The sequence below is a fragment of the Bos indicus genome, chromosome 13 (assembly GCF_029378745.1).
Source record: "Bos indicus isolate NIAB-ARS_2022 breed Sahiwal x Tharparkar chromosome 13, NIAB-ARS_B.indTharparkar_mat_pri_1.0, whole genome shotgun sequence".
In the NCBI taxonomy this organism is placed as follows: Eukaryota; Metazoa; Chordata; class Mammalia; order Artiodactyla; family Bovidae; genus Bos; species Bos indicus.
In genome coordinates, this window is record NC_091772.1 from 71407391 (window position 1) to 71427695 (window position 20305).

General features: G+C 43.7%; 1 protein-coding gene across 12 annotated transcripts in view; it reads right to left on the reverse strand.

Annotated features, from left to right (window-relative positions):
* Window positions 1-20305, reverse strand: part of PTPRT (protein tyrosine phosphatase receptor type T) — a 1149770-nt gene that overhangs the window by 716544 nt on the left and 412921 nt on the right. For all 12 annotated transcript variants that reach the window (XM_070801694.1, XM_070801706.1, XM_070801700.1 and 9 more), the window contains exon 4: window positions 4822-4903. In XM_070801694.1, coding sequence (XP_070657795.1) covers window positions 4822-4903 — 82 coding nt within the window. The remainder of the gene's footprint in view (window positions 1-4821; window positions 4904-20305) is intronic.

Sequence of the window (20305 nt, forward strand, 5' to 3'; positions counted from 1 at the left end):
TCTGGCACTATCAAAGTGACTCCCCTGCAGGGTCTCACCACTTCCCGTTTCCTCTGCCTAGATGCCCCCTCCCTGAACCTTCATAGAGTGAGCTCCTTCTATGACTTGGATCTCAGCTCAGACCACATCTTCAAAGACATCTCCCCGACCACTCTACCTAAGGAGCCCCTCCACATCCTAGTCCCTCACATTTGTTAGATTCCTAATACTTATCACGATCTAAAATCACATTAGTGATTTAATATTAGTTACCTATTTAGTATTTTTTCTCCCTCTGGAGTGTGAACTCAAGTGGGCCTTAGGAAGCCTCCCTGCGAACAAAGCTAGTGAAGGTGATAGAATTCCAGTTGAGCTGTTTCACATCCTAAAAGATGATGCTGTGAAAGTGCTGCACTCAGTATGCCAGCAAATTTGGAAAACTCTGCAGTGGCCACAGGACTGGAAAAGGTCAGTTTTCATTCCAATCCCAAAGGCAATGCCAAAGAGTGCTCAAACTACCACACAATTGCACTCATCTCACACACTAGCAAAATAATGCTCAAAATTCTCCAAGCCAGGCTTCAACAGAATGTGAATCAAGAACTTCCAGATGTTCAAGCTGGATTTAGGAAAGGCAGAGGAACCAGAGATCAAATTGCCAACATCTGCTGGATCTTACAAAAAGCAAGAGAATTCCAGAAAAACATCTGTTTCTTCTTCATTGACTAAGCTAATGCCTTTGACTGTGTGGATCACAACAAACTGTGGAAAATTCCTAAAGAGACGGAATACCAGACCACCTGATCTGCCTCCTGAGAAATCTGTATGCAGGTCAAGAAGCAACAGTTAGAACCAGACATGTAACAACAAGCTGGTTCCAAATTGGAAAAGGAGTACGTCAAGGCTGTATGTTGTCACCCTGTTTATTTAACGTTTATGTAGAATACACAATGTGAAATGCAGGGCTGGATGAAGCACAAGCTGGAATCAAGATTGCCGGGAGAAATATCAATAACCTCAGATATGCAGATGACACCACCCTTATGGCAGAAAGTGAAGAGGAACTCAAAAGCCTCTTGATGAAAGTAAAGAAAATGAAAAAGTTGGCTTAAAACTCAACATTCAGAAAACTAAGATCATGGCATCTGGTCCCATCACTTCATGGCAAATAGATGGGGAAACAATGGAAACAGTGACAGACTTTATTTTCTTGGGCTCCAAAATCACTGCAGATGATGACTGCAGCCATGAAATTAAAAGACGCTTACTCCTTGGAAGAAAAGTTATGACCAACCTAGACAGCATATTAAAAAGCAGAGACATTACTTTGCCAACAAAGGTTCATCTAGTCAAAACTATGGTTTTTCCAGTAGTCATGTTTGGATGTAAGAGTTAAACCATAAATAAGGCCAAGCGCCGAAGAATTGATGCTTTTGAACTATGGTGTTGGAGAAGACTCTTGAGAGTCCCTTGGACTGCAATATCCAAGCAGTCCATCCTAAAGGAAATCAGCCCTTAATATTCATTGGAAGGACTGATGCTGAAGCTGAAACTCCAATACCTTGGCCACCTGATGAGAAGAACTGACTCATTAGAAAAGATCCTGATGCTGGGAAAGACTGAAGGCAGGAGGAGAAGGGGACAACGGAGGATGAGATGGTTGTATAGCATCACCAACCTGATGGACATGAGTCTGAGCAAACTCCGGGAGCTGGCAATGGACAAGGAAGCCTGGCATGCTGTAGTCCATGGGGTGGTAAAGAGTAAGACACAACTGAGCATCTGAACTGTCTGAACTCCCTCTGACCATCTGCTAAGTATACACCATGGGGACAAAGACCTATTTATCTTGGTCACTTGAGTATCCCCTGTGTCCAGCAGGAGTTCCTGACACATAACTAATGCTCAATAATTGACTACTGAAAGAAAGAATGAATAAAAACCCAAACTGGATATGAACGGAGCATGCAGAATGGGCTTTGGCTAGGCCCTGGTCAACTCAACATGACTCACGATAGATCTCAGAGGACTATGTGCACCACCAATATTTGTATGTAGAGTTAAATGGGATTTTCCAATTCCAGCCCCTATCACAGAGTTCTCATATTTTGATTTCTGGGAAGTTTAAGCTTAAGCCTCCTAAGCATCTGGGCTGAACTCAAATGGAGCACATTATGCAAGAACACAGTCAGGGGCACGTCTTCCTGAGTTGTGTCGCATGGCCCATTTGCTTGGTAACTGGCTCTCGGCAATTCCATAACCAAGTCATCTACTCTCTCCTCAGCAGGGGGAGTATGAAGCTGTCAGAAAAATCCTAAACTCAGAGGCAGCCCCGATGGGAGGAGGATTCCAAGAGGAGCCATGAGACTCTGAGGGTAGACCCTCCAGAGACCTCTTGCCCGTGGAGATTTCTCCGAGAGAAGGAAGCGTGTGGCTGCAACAGCAAACCATGGACGGTGTGAAGAGTTCAGGCAGAGCCAAGACTGAGACAGGAGACAGGGTCAGGTTGGCTGTCATGGGGAAGCAAAGGTTCCGTACAGGACAGAGTTCTGGGATCCCAGGAGAGAGAACCAAGCCGGATCCTTCGGAGGAGAGCCCAAGGTCACCTACTAGAAAGACCTAGTGCAAGCGTCCTGCACAGGCCAAGCACTAGGCAGCGGCTGGATGCAGCTCCAAGGATGGGGTGCGGGCAGGGCTTGGGGAAAGCAGAAGGCCTGTCTCAGAGAGACTCGCTCAAACCTGGGGGCTTGCAGGCCCAGGACGGATGGGCTTGGGCCTACCTGGACTCACTTGCTGAGCTTGTCCCCCAAACACTGAACTCTCACAAGGGGGCTGACTCTCAGGCCCACACACATGAGCCTGGGTAAGCCGCTTGCTTCCAGAAACAAGGGCCAACCCTGGGGAGCATAACGCCAGGCACTGGAGAGGGAGATCTCAAGTGGTGGCTAGAATGTGCCATCAGTAGATTATGGGATTGCAAACCTGAGTCACGGAGAAGCCATGGGGATGGAGATGAAGTTGGCAAGGACAGCCTGTAGAAATTACATATAGTCCCAAAGCCCCAGACACCCCCTTATCCATCCTTGCATGCTTTATAGTTCTGAACGAGATCCGGGCAATGCAAAGTATGTGAGGCTAAGTGGACCACACGTACAGCAGATATCTCCTGAAGTGGTCTGAGGTCAATAATTATTCTCCAATGGGCAGCAGATGCGGATATCCAAGATCAAGGGAGACGGAGATTTCATCCTTGTAAGAGGGACTCCTAAGTATATCCGCAACACAAAGGTAGATACCTAAGGCCAAAGCAATGGAGAATCATCTGATAGAATGTCAGCATTCCTGAGATGCTGGCTGACTTCTAGGAAGGACGTGTCTCTTGCACAGACCCCAAACACAGTTACCCAAAATGTTGTCTTGCCAAAGCCCCTTGGAACTCAGCTCAAATTCCTCTAGAGATGGTGCTCTAAGACAACAGGTCAAACAATGTCACTGGAGTGCCAGGAAGAAGTGATGCCTGAGCCTGTGACAAATTCACTTCAGTAGAAGTGCAAAGAATCAGTCCAATGAAAGCAACATGGGGACCTCCCAGTGTGGGGACTCCAAGTGGCTAAGACTCCACACTCTCAATGCAGGGGACCCAGGCTGAAGCCCTGGTCAGAGACCTAGATCCCACATACCACAATGAAGAGTTTGCATGCCACACTAAGAGTCAGCACAGCCAAATAAATATCTAAAATAAAAAGTATGGCAAAACCAATACAATATTGTAAAGTAATTAGCCTCTAATTAAAATAAATAAATTTAAATTAAAAATAAAATAAAAAGCAACATGGATGGGGCAGAAATGAGAACAGCCTCAAAACGGGAGGAACGAAAGGCATCAAAATACAGGACATATGACATCTCTTGAGGGAATAGCAAACTGCACCAGAGCCCATAGCGTGACTTGTGGCTTTAAGCAAGAAGCAGAGAAAGGACCCTCCTAGGAGTTAGTTACCTGATACCTGCCAAGGAACTAATGGGAATCTCCAGTCTGCAGACACTAGCTAATGGGGCTGGCAACCTAGCCAGCCCTCGTATAGGCTACCTTAATCCATATGCACACCCCTTTGATTATAATATCTCCATCAAATGTCACAAGATATGATGCGCTTTCAACTATCTGTACCCAGGACTGGTCCCCTCTGAGATGTATATAGTGAACCTGGGACCCACAGTTTCTTGCTCAAATACATTCAAATATCTTAGCCTAAATACAGTAGAGAGAGAGAAGTTTCAGTGGAAATGGTCTGGGCATGGAGTAGAATGCCTTTGAGAACTCTCAACCCTGTACCATAAGTACTAACCACTGTGAGAAATCTCTCCCTACGCCTACACAGAGTTGATGAGGGTATTTAAAATTACTTTTAAAGAATTAATAGCTTAGTGGTACTTTTCCCTGTGAGTGAACAGTGTGCTAATTTGCTCAGTGTTTTTGGTGTCGGTTCTTTTTTTAAGACAATTGCACAAGATTCTATCCAGAGCCCTCTAATTCTTCCACTTCAGTGGTCTGAATCCCACTAATAAACAATCAGGACTTTAGACTCCTTTAATAATGAAGAGAGATTCAAACGAAGATGTTTTGCCACTCTCTGCAAATTCCTGGAGGTGCTTGCCTGTTGAACAGGCCAGCGAAATTATGGATTTATTCAGGACTGATTGCATTGAGTATGTAAGCATTTTTTGAAGGATTAAAAAAGAGAGAGAGTGAGAGATGTTTGTGAGCTGAATGAATAGCGGGGATTGCAGCCTCCAAGCCACCTGAAACAAGGCTGTGCTTAGAGCAGGGAAGAGACTTACTGCATGGATGGGCAAGGACCCGAACCTCGTCCACAGCGATGTAGCCAGGATGGCCCTTCAGAGAGACGGATTCAAATATCACCTGCAACACACAAGGCAGGAGTCAGTTTTGCAGAAGGGGTCGTAGGCATTCATCACAGCTGTCCAACCTCCAAACAACTTATGTTCCAGCTTCCCACTAGAACTATCCAAAGAGGTCTTGTATTAGGCTAGGATATTACCTTGGCAATTGACATGGCTTTTCAAAACAAGGTAAAAAGGTCACCTTCTGGTGACCAGCAAAAGAAGAACCAGCCACATGGAACATTTCTAATGGCTTTCAGAAATAACCCTCAGATAAAAGGAAAACAACCCAAACTTGGCCTTGAAACTTCAATATGCACCTTTTTCATTATTGTTTCAAGTAAAACACAGAGAAGAATTACTTCCTACTATCTCCACTTTCTTATGCAGGGTGAGGGAGAAGCCATTATAAGCCAAGAATGGTTTACCTTGATTTGATTCCACATCCTCAAGGAATATAGTCCATCTGAATGACCTTATAACATCCCTTAAAAATAAGCCCCACACACCACTGTTGCTATCCAGGAATCCATGGGCAACAAGTTCTTTGATCCTCCATTCTGACTCCCACCCGAACTGCTTACTTCAGTAACCAGCTTGTCACCCAATATCCACCGTCACAAAGGAGATGTGACCATCTGTGTGGACAGCATGACCAATGCCCTTGATGTCCCTAAGTCCAATGGCCTCATCTTCCAATCAGCTTCAGCCCATGCACTCACATGCATCCTCCGCGTGCCCACACTCACCTCCATGTGCACACACTCACCTCCACGTGCCCACACTTGCCCCCACATGCCCACACTCACCCCCACGTGCCCACACTCATCTCTGCATGCCCACACTCATCTCCACATGCCCACACTCACCTCCATACCCTCAAGCTCACCCTTCACGTGCCTGCACTCGCCCTCCATGTGCCCACACTCACCTCCACGTGTGCACACTCCCCTGCACATGCCCACACTCATACCACAGTCCCACACTCACACCCACATGCCCACACTCATCTCTGCGTCCCCACACTCACCTCCACGTGCCCAAGCTCACCCTCCACGTGCCCAAGCTCACCCTCCATGTGCCCACACTTGCCCTCCACATGCCGACACTCACCCCCACGTGCCCACACTCACCTCTGCGTGCCCACACTCACCTCCATGTGCCCAAGCTCACCTTCCACGTGCCCACACTCACCCTCCAAATGCCCAAGCTCGTCCTCCATGTGCTCCCACTCGTCCTTCACCCCACACACTGGAGTTTTCAGCTTCCTGCATTTTGGCACACCCACACTCCTCTCCCAACTCATTCCCCTTAAATCTGCTTCTTTGGCACATATGGTACCCTGGGTCTCAGCTTTTCTAGAGACTGTATGCTGCCTGGACATCTTTGTTTTAATCTCAACAAACACACAGTCCCCTCAGTCTGTCAAATAATCACCCACATCCATCGCACCTAAAGCCCCAATTCCTCATTTTGCTGTTGGCAAGTCTATTGCAAAACTGCTTTCTCCACCTCTGTATCCCCACACAAATGTCTCCCTTTCAACGTCACCTGCCCTACAGATAACCACATCACATCTTTATGAAACAAGAGGACCACAGAAGGGCTGACTTCTAACTTCCTACCCATCAGCCTAACCTTCATGGGTCAGATGACTACACACCAACCACTGTCCTCTCTGCAAGGTGCAGCCCAGCGCCCTTCTACCTCAGCTGTGTTTCCCAGCTTCTTGGTTCTCTCTCTTCATCCCTTAGCTCCAAACCGTCCCTTTTATTCCTGACTCGGACAAACACAGATGCTTGGATTTCTCTTCCTCTTTAAAAGCTACCCTTTGGCAGCAGTAGTATTTACAGTCCAGTTGTGTTTCAATCACATTTACATTTTTTCAACAGCCTTAATTATACTCCCTCTATACCTCCCAGTTTCTCAGTGCAAAACTTCAACCCCGTCACCTGCACTTTGTCCTCGACACCACCCCCAACATCGATTCAGGGAAGACGCCAGCAATCTCTTAGTGGTGCTCTTACCACTTACATCCAATAGATATATTTCAATCTTTATCTTACTTTAAGAAGGAAAATAGTACGGGGCTTGGGTTCTGGGTTAGGATGCCTGAGTTTTAGTCCTGGTTGTATCACCTTGTGTGTGTGTCACCTTGTGTGTGTGCACCTTGTCTGTGTACCACCTTGTGTGTGTCACCTTGTGTGTGTACCACCTTGTGTGTGCACCTTGTGTGTGTCACCTTGTGTGTGTCACTTTGTCTGTGTACCACCTTGTGTGTGTGTACCTTGTGTGTGTCACCTTGTCTGTGTACCACCTTGTGTGTGCACCTTGTGTGTGTCACCTTGTGTGTGTCACCTTGTGTGTGTACCTTGTGTGTGTACCACCTTGTGTGTGCACCTTATGTGTGTCACCTTGTGTGTGTCACCTTGTCTGTGTACCACCTTGTGTGTGCACCTTGTGTGTGTCACCTTGTGTGTGTCACCTTGTGTGTGTACCACCTTGTGTGTGCACCTTATGTGTGTCACCTTGTGTGTGCCACTTTGTCTGTGTACCACCTTGTGTGTGTGTACCTTGTGTGTGTCACCTTGTGTGTGTCACCTTGTCTGTGTACCACCTTGTGTGTGTCACCTTATGTGTGTCATCTTGTGTGTGTTACCTTGTCTGTGTAACATCTTGTGTGTGTGTGTCACCTTATGTGTGTCACCTTGTGTGTGTCACCTTGTCTGTGTACCACCTTGTGTGTGTCACCTTATGTGTGTCACCTTGTGTGTGTCACCTTGTGTGTGTACCTTGTGTGTGTCACCTTGTGTGTGTCACCTTGTGTGTGTACCACCTTGTGTGTGCACCTTGTGTGTGTCACCTTGTGTATGTCACTTTGTCTGTGTACCACCTTGTGTGTGTGTATCTTGTGTGTGTCACCTTGTCTGTGTACCACCTTGTGTGTGTGTACCTTGTGTGTGTCACCTTGTCTGTGTACCACCTTGTGTGTGTGTACCTTGTGTGTGTCACCTTGTCTGTGTACCACCTTGTGTGTGCACCTTGTGTGTGTCACCTTGTGTGTGTACCTTGTGTGTGTACCACCTTGTGTGTGCACCTTATGTGTGTCACCTTGTCTGTGTACCACCTTGTGTGTGTCACCTTATGTGTGTCACCTTGTGTGTGTACCTTGTGTGTGTCACCTTGTGTGTGTACCACCTTGTGTGTGCCACTTTGTCTGTGTACCACCTTGTGTGTGTGTACCTTGTGTGTGTCACCTTGTGTGTGTACCACCTTGTGTGTGTGTACCTTGTGTGTGTCACCTTGTGTGTGTACCACCTTGTGTGTGTACCACTTTAAGCAAGTTACCTTACTGCTCTGCACCTCAGTTTCCTCATCTGTAAGTATAGTGTCTACCTTGTTAGATAATTATTCATGTTAAGGGACTTAATATACTAATTTCTGTAGGAAAAAACAAAAAGAAAATATAACGAACACAGAAAATGCATTTAAAAGAAATAGCAATACAGGCACACCTCAAGAAACAAGAAAAAAGTCAAATAAATAACCTAACTCTACACCTAAAGCAACTAGAAAAGGAAGAAATGAAGAACCCCAGGGTTAGTAGAAGGAAAGAAATCTTAAAAATTAGAGCAGAAATAAATGCAAAAGAAACAAAAGAGACCATAGCAAAAATCAACAAAACCAAAAGCTGGTTCTTTGAAAGGATAAATAAAATTGACAAGCCATTAGCCAGACTCATCAAGAAACAAAGGGAGAAAAATCAAATCAACAAAATTAGAAACGAAAATGGAGAGATCACAACAGACAACACAGAAATACAAAGGATCATAAGAGACTACTATCAACAATTATATACCAATAAAATGGACAACGTGGAAGAAATGGACAAATTCTTAGAAAAGTACAACTTTCCAAAACTGGACCAGGAAGAAATAGAAAATCTTAACAGACCCATCACAAGCATGGAAATTGAAACTGTAATCAAAAATCTTCCAGCAAACAAAAGCCCCGGTCCAGACGGCTTCACAGCTGAATTCTACCAAAAATTTAGAGAAGAGCTAACACCTATCCTGCTCAAACTCTTCCAGAAAATTGCAGAGGAAGGTAAACTTCCAAACTCATTCTATGAGGCCACCATCACCCTAATACCAAAACCTGACAAAGATCCCACAAAAAAAGAAAACTACAGGCCAATATCACTGATGAACATAGATGCAAAAATCCTTAACAAAATTCTAGCAATCAGAATCCAACAACACATTAAAAAGATCATACACCATGATCAAGTGGGCTTTATCCCAGGGATGCAAGGATTCTTCAATATCCGCAAATCAATCAATGTAATACACCACATTAACAAATTGAAAAATAAAAACCATATGATTATCTCAATAGATGCAGAGAAAGCCTTTGACAAAATTCAACATCCATTTATGATAAAAACTCTCCAGAAAGCAGGAATAGAAGGAACATACCTCAACATAATAAAAGCTATATATGACAAACCCACAGCAAACATTATCCTCAATGGTGAAAAGTTGAAAGCATTTCCTCTAAAGTCAGGAACAAGACAAGGGTGCCCACTTTCACCATTACTATTCAACATAGTTTTGGAAGTTTTGGCCACAGCAATCAGAGCAGAAAAAGAAATAAAAGGAATCCAAATTGGAAAAGAAGAAGTAAAACTCTCACTATTTGCAGATGACATGATCCTCTACATAGAAAACCCTAAAGAGTCCACCAGAAAATTACTAGAAATAATCAATGACTACAGTAAAGTTGCAGGATATAAAATCAACACACAGAAATCCCTTGCATTCCTATACACTAATAATGAGAAAACAGAAAGAGAAATTAAGGAAACAATTCCATTCACCATTGCAACGGAAAGAATAAAATACTTAGGAATATATCTACCTAAAGAAACTAAAGACCTATATATAGAAAACTATAAAACACTGGTGAAAGAAATCAAAGAGGACACTAATAGATGGAGAAATATACCATGTTCATGGATTGGAAGAATCAATATAGTGAAAATGAGTATACTACCCAAAGCAATTTATAGATTCAACGCAATCCCTATCAAGCTACCAACAGTATTCTTCACAGAGCTAGAACAAATAATTTCACAATTTGTATGGAAATACAAAAAACCTCGAATAGCCAAAGCGATCTTGAGAAAGAAGAATGGAACTGGAGGAATCAACCTACCTGACTTCAGGCTCTACTACAAAGCCACAGTTATCAAGACAGTATGGTACTGGCACAAAGACAGAAATATTGATCAATGGAATAAAATAGAAAGCCCAGAGATAAATCCACGCACATATGGACACCTTATCTTCGACAAAGGAGGCAAGAATATACAATGGATTAAAGACAACCTCTTTAACAAGTGGTGCTGGGAAATCTGGTCAACCACTTGTAAAAGAATGAAACTGGACCACTTTCTAACACCATACACAAAAATAAACTCGAAATGGATTAAAGATCTAAACGTAAGACCAGAAACTATAAAACTCCTAGAGGAGAACATAGGCAAAACACTCTCCGACATACATCACAGCAGGATCCTCTATGACCCACCTCCCAGAATATTGGAAATAAAAGCAAAAATAAACAAATGGGACCTAATTAACCTTAAAAGCTTCTGCACATCAAAGGAAACTATTAGCAAGGTGAAAAGACAGCCTTCAGAATGGGAGAAAATAATAGCAAATGAAGCAACCGACAAACAACTAATCTCAAAAATATACAAGCAACTCCTACAGCTCAACTCCAGAAAAATAAATGACCCAATCAAAAAATGGGCCAAAGAACTAAATAGACATTTCTCCAAAAAAGACATACAGATGGCTAACAAACACATGAAAAGATGCTCAACATCACTCATTATCAGAGAAATGCAAATCAAAACCACTATGAGGTACCATTTCACACCAGTCAGAATGGCTGCGATCAAAAAGTCTACAAATAATAAATGCTGGAGAGGGTGTGGAGAAAAGGGAACCCTCTTACACTGTTGGTGGGAATGCAAACTAGTACAGCCACTATGGAGAACAGTGTGGAGATTCCTTAAAAAACTGGAAATAGAACTGCCTTATGATCCAGCAATCCCACTGCTGGGCATACACACTGAGGAAACCAGAAGGGAAAGAGACACATGTACCCCAATGTTCATCGCAGCACTGTTTATAATAGCCAAGACATGGAAGCAACCTAGATGTCCATCAGCGGATGAATGGATAGGAAAGCTGTGGTACATATACACAATGGAGTATTACTCAGCCATTAAAAAGAATACATTTGAATCAGTTCTAATGAGGTGGATGAAACTGGAGCCTATTGTACAGAGTGAAGTAAGCCAGAAGGAAAAACATAAATACAGTATACTAACGCATATATATGGAATTTAGAAAGATGGTAACAATAACCTGGTGTACGAGACAGCTAAAGAGACACTGATGTATAGAACAGTCTTATGGACTCTGTGGGAGAGGGAGAGGGTGGGAAGATTTGGGAGAATGGCAATGAAACATATAAAATATCATGTAGGAAACGAGTTGCCAGTCCAGGTTCGATGCATGATGCTGGATGCTTGGGGCTGGTGCACTGGGACGGCCCAGAGGGATGGTATGGGGAGGGAGGAGGGAGGAGGGTTCGGGATGGGGAGCGCATGTATACCTGTGGAGGATTCATTTTGATATTTGGCAAAACTAATACAATTATGTAAAGTTTAAAAATAAAATAAAATTGGAAGAGAAAAAAAAAAAAAAAAAAAAAAAAAAAATAAAAGAAATAGCATGAAAATATTCAAATTTGTGTAGTAAAAGTGATAAAAGTAAAAAAATTCTATTGTGTTAATAAATATAAATAGGTTAAAACAAAGAAAAGCTCTCAGACTGTCTAAATGAACAAAGTCTAATCACATAAGATAAACACCTAATACAGAATGACTCAATAACCTTAAAAATAACAAACCAAAGACATAGGAAAATAGGAAAATACAAACAAACAGAAAATTATTGTTGTAAAAATAATGCTAAAGCATCAAAGTATAATTTAAATTAAAAAAAAAAATAAAAACCACAAAAGATCATATAATAGGCTCACATCTAACTTCAATAAATTCTTCAAAGAGGAAACTATACAGGCATGGTTCTATATATTTTCTAACCAAGTTCCCTAAAGCCATAAACTAATGACAAAAGCTTAAAAATCAATTTCTTAAAGTTGAAATATTGTATATTTCTTAAAAACATAATAACTATACTGTCAAAGTATGTTTTGTTAACAAAAGTCTGAATGAAATAAAATTAAAAGTCAAATGGCAAGTTGAGAACAATATCTGTAATATATATGCCAGCTAAAAGGTAAATATTCTATTCTGTGTAAAGAATCCTTGAGAATCATCAAAACAAATAAACTCTCTAAAAGAAAAATCAGCAAGTTCAGCAGGTTATTCACAAAAGATGAAGCAAGATTGGTAATGTTTAATGAATGTACTGTTTTTAATGACACTAGGGAGATTATGGCAGATGAATGTTTTCATCTTAACCCTTTCCTAGATTTTCCAAATTCTCTACAATAAAAATGAGCTTCTTTTTATTTACAATAAAAATTAAGTGCTTTAAAGTGTATTACATTTTCATATCTCTCTGCGTATTATACTACCCCTGTGTCATGTACCATAACTAACTCCACTACAACAGCTATCACAGCAGAGTGTAAATGCCTGTTCATGAATTATTTCATCCTATAAGCTCTAAACCTATTGGGAGCAGGAACAGTATCTCATTCATTCATATTTACAGAGACTCTCCTCTATACCAAGGACTGAGGCACTCGCGGGGAGGGGCTAAAAAGTGAACAAGAAGCTTAGGGCTCTAGCTCTGATAAACTTCACATTTCATACATGGAAATGGAAATTATACAGATAAATAAGGAAATTAAATTCATTTTGTGATTAAGTATAACTAAGTGGGAGAGGGTCTACTTTACTTAGAGTAGTCAGGAAAGAACTCTAAAAAGGTGATAATTAAAAGGAGACCAGAAGGATGAAACTGGCAAGTTAAGGAAGAGGTGGTGGATGTGCAAAGACTCTGAGGCAGGAAAGAACTTGAGGATGATCTGGGAATATAAGAATGAGATCCTGGTGTGGCTGGGATATAGCAAGTAAGCTAGAGAAGCACAGGGCAAGGCTGGATGCTAGCTGCAGGTCAGATGACACGGAGTGCTTCAAACTTATGGGAGTTTGAAGTTTCTGCTATTACGGAGGCATTTGAAGCTGGAAAGTGACATAATTTACATTCAAAAAAGTTCATTCTGGCTATTCTGTGGACATTGACTGGGGCAGGAGGTGGAGCTTGAGCAAGAATGAAATTGAACAGTTGGCTCCAGTAGCGGTCCGATCAAAAGATGAGTATGGCTTGGACAATGGTGTTAGCCATGAGGAATAAAGATGCTGATGATACGAAAGATATTTTCAAGGTAGAGATGAAAATAATTACTGCTAGATTAAGAGGGGAAGAGTGAAGAAAAGAGAATACAAAGAGGATTCTTCAGTTTAAGTCTTGAGCTTGTAGGCTGATTCTGGTGTTATTTATTAAGACAAAGAAAATGAATGTGTGTGTCTCTGGGCACATAGGCCGAGCTACACCACAATTTTTTTTCAAGATGCCAATTAAACATCTTAATGGACATCCTGAGGAAGCTGATATTGTATTTCGAAGCTCTTGGGTGATCTAGGACCAGAGTTACAAATGTGGTAGTATTGGCATCTAAATGTCATTTAAAGCTATACAACTAGATGAGGTCATCTTGGAAGACAGAGTATACAGTTCAAAGAAGAGGACCAGGGCCCAAGGCCAAGTGTGGAAAGCCCAATAGAGGTTTTCTTAGGATGGTAGATATTGGAACATGGTTTTAGGTAGAGGGGAATGAGTCAGGGAAGCAGCATGAAATACAAGGGAATGAGGAGTTGATGGAACAGATTCTAGCGGGGACAAAAGTCAAATGGGGTCTGGTTACTGGTAGAGTTACCGGTACTGAACAGAGGGGGACCTCACCAACTAAGATTGAATAATAACAAATATAGAGAAATAAAACCACAGTAACAAAGGTCAACCACGTTAATCTTTTATTAGTGGTGGTCTCAATCTAGTCTCTCAACAACCCTAAGCGGTGGGGCCGGCTAAATTACCAAAGCTCAGAAAAGAAGCCGGAGGCAGGTAGGAGGGCTGAGACCCTGGTCTCCTGGTTCACAGCCAAGTCCATTACTGAACTTTATTGGAAAGTAGTCCAACTCTCATTTTTAACCAAAACACTTGGTTAAGCAGAGTTTTGACTTTTTTTCCAGTTACTCAAAGTTCAACTCTATTAATACTCTTCTAACACTCTGCTTCTCTTGTCATCACTCAGTATGCAACCTATATCATAATTATTAACAACTATTCCATGAGCGAACCCAAGGCTGGTCATGAGAGAATGGATGTGTGATAGTGACACATACCTCTGTTCACTGCTCACTGTCCTTCCTGTAGCAGAAATAAGTGCCGGGAGTCGGTGAGGCACTCCACTCATGACAAAGGTCATGAGGAAGGAGGCTCGGCATACGTAAAGGCGGGATCGAGCCTCAGGAGTCCCCCTGGATATTCTCGAGCATCTACCCCCCAAAAACCAGTCTGCCTACTTTATTGCTTTGTGCTCTCACCTCTGACTTTACTGGGGGCTGTCCCCAACCACCATCTCGCTCTCTCTGACAAAGAGTTAACTTACAGCTCCAATTAATAAAAGTTCCTGGGCAACTAGGAGTGTTTAAATCCAAACCCCTCAGATGGCTCTCTAACTCGCCTGACAAGTTTACCCGGACTCCTACAGCTATGCATACGATTGTTTACAGTCTCCCAGCCTCGAGAGGCATGGGAAGCTTAAGATATTCAAATAGCTTAGAGCCTCTCAGAGAGTTAGAAACTGTCAGAATAAAACTAGTAAAAGATTTCATTGATGAGCCAATGCTTGCTGCCAAGTTTCCACATCCTCTGTATTGTATCCTTGAATGTGTATTAATTAATATAGTTGGTATGTAGAAAAAATAAGTAGTGGCCTTGGTGTTAGTAACTTTAAACCCTTAAGGTAATAAATTCTTTCCTTTGTTGTAAACCCATTACACATCCGCCCTATAGGAATGCAATTTTATCTTCGGAAGATGGTGCAAAACCTTAAAATAATTACTCTTAGAGAAAATAAGTCTTTGTTGATAAGTCTTTGTCAAGAGTCATAAAATGTTAATAGGCCTTCTGGCCAGAAGATGATGTAAATCACCTAAACCATTTGTATACGATAAATCTGCAGGAAAGAAACCCTGGTTTTTGATAAGGATCAAAGACTGCTGACTTTGCATCCCCTATTATCCTCTATGTGTAACTTAGGGTATAAAAGCCCCTGTTGAAAATAAAGCTACGGGCCTTGCTCACCAAAGCTTGGTCTCCCCATGTCATTCTTCCCCTCAATTTCCAGCTGAGTCTCCATCTGGAGCGCGGATATCCTCTGCAACCATTTATTTGCCTGGGCTTCTAAGACCCACTCGAGAAGGTGTCTAAGGTGGGGCACCTTCCGCTATTCGAGAGGGCGCCTGCAGCCTCCATGGTCAGAGCTAACCTAGTGTCACGGGTTATATTGATTTTCCATGTAAACCAAGCTACTCAGCTTCTTTTCTCCACTGATTTTCCTACTGAGCTATCCTCATTCTATTACTCTTTATATCTTTGATAAATAAATAAATAAATAAATAGGTCGCCGAAGCCGTCTCTCCTTCGAATACCCTGGATCAGCCGGGGCTGGACCCTGGCAAATGAGAATTCTATAATGAGATAGAGAATCTTTTATTCATCAGAATTCCTCTTGGGACTGTTTTTCTATAACACACCATGGTAGGTGAGACTTGGGTTTCTCAAATAGGAGAGAGTAATATACTGTAAGAAATAAGGGGAAGAAGGTACTGCTTTTTTATGAAGTAAATGAATAATTGTAAAATGCTGACAATACATATCGTAAATGCTGATGAATGGTACTGTTATTACTGCCCTTACTCTGGATAGAGGGATGGGAGATGAGAAGGAAAATTCAAGGGAATGGTGGAGAAGAAATGGACTTCCCAATGTGACAGCCCCTTGTGCCCTCACCCCAAGTTTCCACTAAGTTTCCTACACTCACCAGACTCTGATGTGAGCTATGAAAGGTGGACACTGGTGGTGGCTGGGCTTTGGGTCCATGTGGGGAGGTACATGGAAATGAAGAGGCATGGGTGGCTGGTTGCAAGTGCTATGCAAGCTGGGAAGGGGAAGGGCACAGAGAGCAGAAGCAAGGGGAAGGGGACCATGACAACCCACAGAATCCTTGATGAAGGCTCCAGGATCACAAGATATTAGAAGCAGGGTCTGTGGTATGTTTACAACACAAGACAGGTTTGGATGCAACTGAGAAGGAAATTACCTCCCAGAACAGATGGGGAATATTCTCCCCATCACTGCCAGAGTGCTCAGAGCAGAATGCTCACAGAACCTACAGGAGCCAAAAAAAAAAGTCATGCAAACTGCCATGAGATAGAGCCCTCAATGGCCTGAGAGCAGAGAGTCACAAGGCTGGGGGTATCAGCAAGAGTGACAAGAAGTCCACCACCTTCCCCAGAAAGGAAAGAAAAGGAAAACAGGCCCAGGATGGATGGGCTTGGGCCTACCTGGACTCACTTGCTGAGCTTGTCCCCCAAACACTGAACTCTCACAAGGGGGCTGACTCTCAGGCCCACACACATGAGCCTGGGTAAGCCGCTTGCTTCCAGAAACAAGGGCCAACCCTGGGGAGCATAACGCCAGGCACTGGAGAGGGAGATCTCAAGTGGTGGCTAGAATGTGCCATCAGTAGATTATGGGATTGCAAACCTGAGTCACGGAGAAGCCATGGGGATGGAGATGAAGTTGGCAAGGACAGCCTGTAGAAATTACATATAGTCCCAAAGCCCCAGACACCCCCTTATCCATCCTTGCATGCTTTATAGTTCTGAACGAGATCCGGGCAATGCAAATAATCGCTGGGATTCATGGCTCAAGCTTCTGATCACAAGGAGGTTTTGTAACAAGTCATGGGACAGGGGACCATGGAACATGGTTAGAGAGGTCAGGTTTGGCTACAGCAAAAGATTGTAAGGGCAGCAGCATGACCAGGGACATTCAAACATTAGGAGAAATGTGAGTGCCCCTCTGAATCCTCACTGCTGATAAAAAAGAGGAAGCCCTCGTAAACAAACAGAACAGCAGAACAGAATTTGGTCTTGTATGGCCCTTGGTGACAGAAAGACCTGCTCAGGTGTTCTGAAGTGAGGCAGAATCGTCATCTTCAAGCCAAGCACGCTCATAAGAAAACCCCAACCAAGGCCCTTGAGGAATGAGGGTCAGGAACGGGAGAAGTGAGTAAGTGAAGAATTGTGAGAAAAGAAGGCTCCTCTAGTGCCATCTGCGTACAGGGGACGAGAAGGGTGGGTGGGGGGAGACAGAAGACCTTCCATGGTGCTCCATGTCAGTGTATGGAGACAGGGACACTGGGGCGCAGAACTGGACCACACCTTCCCTGCAGCAAAGTCTTCAACCCCAAGGCGGCCGTGAGTCCTATCAACTACGCACCCGCAAGTCCCAGACCCTCAGAGACCTCCTGGTACTGGGGGAATGGAGCTTGCCTGGAAAGGGACAAACCTCTCCCACTGCAGGAACTGCTGGGCCAAGCCAGGAAGTCCAAAGAGAGGCTCAGAGATAAGTCACCCCTCAAGCCCTCCAAAAAGCAGGGTATGTGCCCCTTTAGGGGAGGATGTGGATACGTCAGGACACAGTTTAAGGGACTTGACGTTTTCTGGTCACCGTTGAAGGCCTCAAGCAGAGAACCGGTGGAGCAAAACATTTCAAGGGGCTGCAAACACCTTCTCAAAAGATAAGAGACAGAAAAATCTTGGCTAACCAGAACTTCCCTTTGGAAGAGGACTACGTATATTTTTATGATGGGGAGATTGCTTGGGGTGAAATCAAGACACTCTTTTCCACATCAGCCCACGGAGGCCTGCGTAAAAGAGAAGGAGGAGGGTTTGCTGCCTAGCAGGGAGGAGAGATGGGTGAATGAAAGAGATGGGGTGGAGTTTAAACAAGGTAGAGACTTGCTCCCCACCCCATGATGCCTCCTGAACTGTGCATGAAGGGACCAACTGCACAGAACACCAGAGGCCAGAGGAACGTCTGAGAAAGGGACTGGGCTTCATGTTCCAATTAAATACGAGTCGAGCGAGTCTTAAATTTCGGGGGTCTACATAGCTGAATAATATGGCAATTTCACTGAGGCAGGTGATGAAGAATAGAGCGAGCAAGTGGTGGCACAATTAATTAAAGTTCTTTCATTTTTTTAAATATTGAGACAGAAAAGTTCAGAATCATTAAAAACTGAAATAGAATTAACATCACCTGGAAAGGAGCAGCCACGTGCAGCACAGCTTCAGCTGCACTGGACAAGCCCCTGCTCCCCCGAGAGGAGGCCAGTGAGGGGTGGATGGCGGGGGGGAGGAGGGGGGCCTTCTCATCTCAGGCCCTGCTGAAGGCCTGGTGCAGAGAGCCCACTAATAAGAAAGATGAAAAGTCCCTGTTTGTTACAGAGCTACAAGTCAATTTTAGGACTGTGAAATATGACTTTAATAAATGAATACATAAGCCATTGGGGTCTGAAGCCCAGCACCACTGAGAACCAAAATGGTATTTAATCCACAGAATCAGACATGCAGATCCAGAGCTGGGGGTCTGATGAATTTTCAAGCTCATTTTGCAAACTTCTTTGAATCCCCGGATGGGCCCCCTTTTCTCTCCCCGGACGTACATGTGGGTGGTGTCCCTGGGTGTGTGGTGAGTCTGAGAACCGGATGGTGAGTGTGTACACCTGTGAGTGTGGCCCGGGGTTATCCACTCACAGCTCTGTGTGTGTCTGAGAGGCCCATGCCTTTTCTAAACTGCTGCTCTCAGCGCATTAGTGGCTTTCTCACCACAAAGCTCAGAGCAGAGGAGATGGAATGAAATGACGCTGTGGCATAACAGGTTGGAAATCAGAATCTTCTCCCAGATGAGGCTGCTCATCACAGGGACGGCTCGGAGCTCAGCCACAGCCAGTGTTTCTTTAAGGAGGACCCCCCACCTCCATCCTCTTTGTCTGCTCTCCCCTCACTTCCTCCTCCTGGCCAAACACTGCAGGGCTCACTGTGAGCCTGATATAAGTTACATACTACCTCATTTAATCCACGGACCCATGCACCTGTCCATTTTACAAATGAGAAAACTGTGCTCAGAATGATAATGGGGCAGACCCAACACTGCACTGCTAGTGAGCAAACAATTCTCAGGATGGGCACGCTTCCCCTTCGGCCCCCCCCCCACCCTGCTCCTAAAAGCAGGAAACTGAGCTTGGAGCCAGAGGACCTAGGCAGAATTATGGGGATCTAAAATGACCAGTAATATCCCTTACTCTGGAACACAAGACATGGTGCCACCCAACACAGGAGTTACTATCAGATAAATGAGAAGCAAATATATGCTTACCACAGAGCTGAGACATAAGAGATGCCCAGGACACATCCTTTTCCCCCCTCTATACCCATCAAAGAGCAAGGTCAGCAGTGGGTCTAACCCTCACCTGGGTCACTTTTCTTGCTCTTTATCCTTCCTTGCACCTGCGGCCCCCATCCCGTATCCATCTGCATCAGGTCCTAGGTAGGGGGTTTCTAAATTGGAACGCTAAGGCCTCCTTGAGGGGATCCATGGACTTACAGAGACTCTTGAAGCTACACTTAGTGAAACAGGGGCAATTTCAGGACCAGGGCACCAGGGTTTTAGTCCCAACTTTGCCAATGAATTGCTGTGTGCTCTTGGACTTCACTGTCCATCTCTGGACCTCAGCTTTATCACCCACATCAGGATTCAGCAAACTATGGCCTGGAGACCAAATCTGGTCCATCACTTTTTTTGTGCAATAGAGTTTTATTGGAACACAGCCATGTCCTTTCATTTACTTATTGTTCACAACTGATTTCACAGTACATCTGATACAACTGTACCGTGAGTTTTGAACTGAAGGATGCCTACGAATCTCCCAGGCATTCAGCTTGCCACCCTTAGGTCCCTCTTCTGCTTTAGACGCCAGAGAAATTTCTCCAAAAATAGATCTGACTATGTCACTTTCTGACTTAAAGCCTTCCATCTGTGTGTATGGATATCAACTGCAAACAGGCGCAAAGGAGCTTAAGGAGGGAAGAAAACATTCTAAAGCTGGTTTATGGTGATGATTCTGCAATTCAATAGATTTACTAAAAATCACTGGCTTGCATGCTTAAAATAAG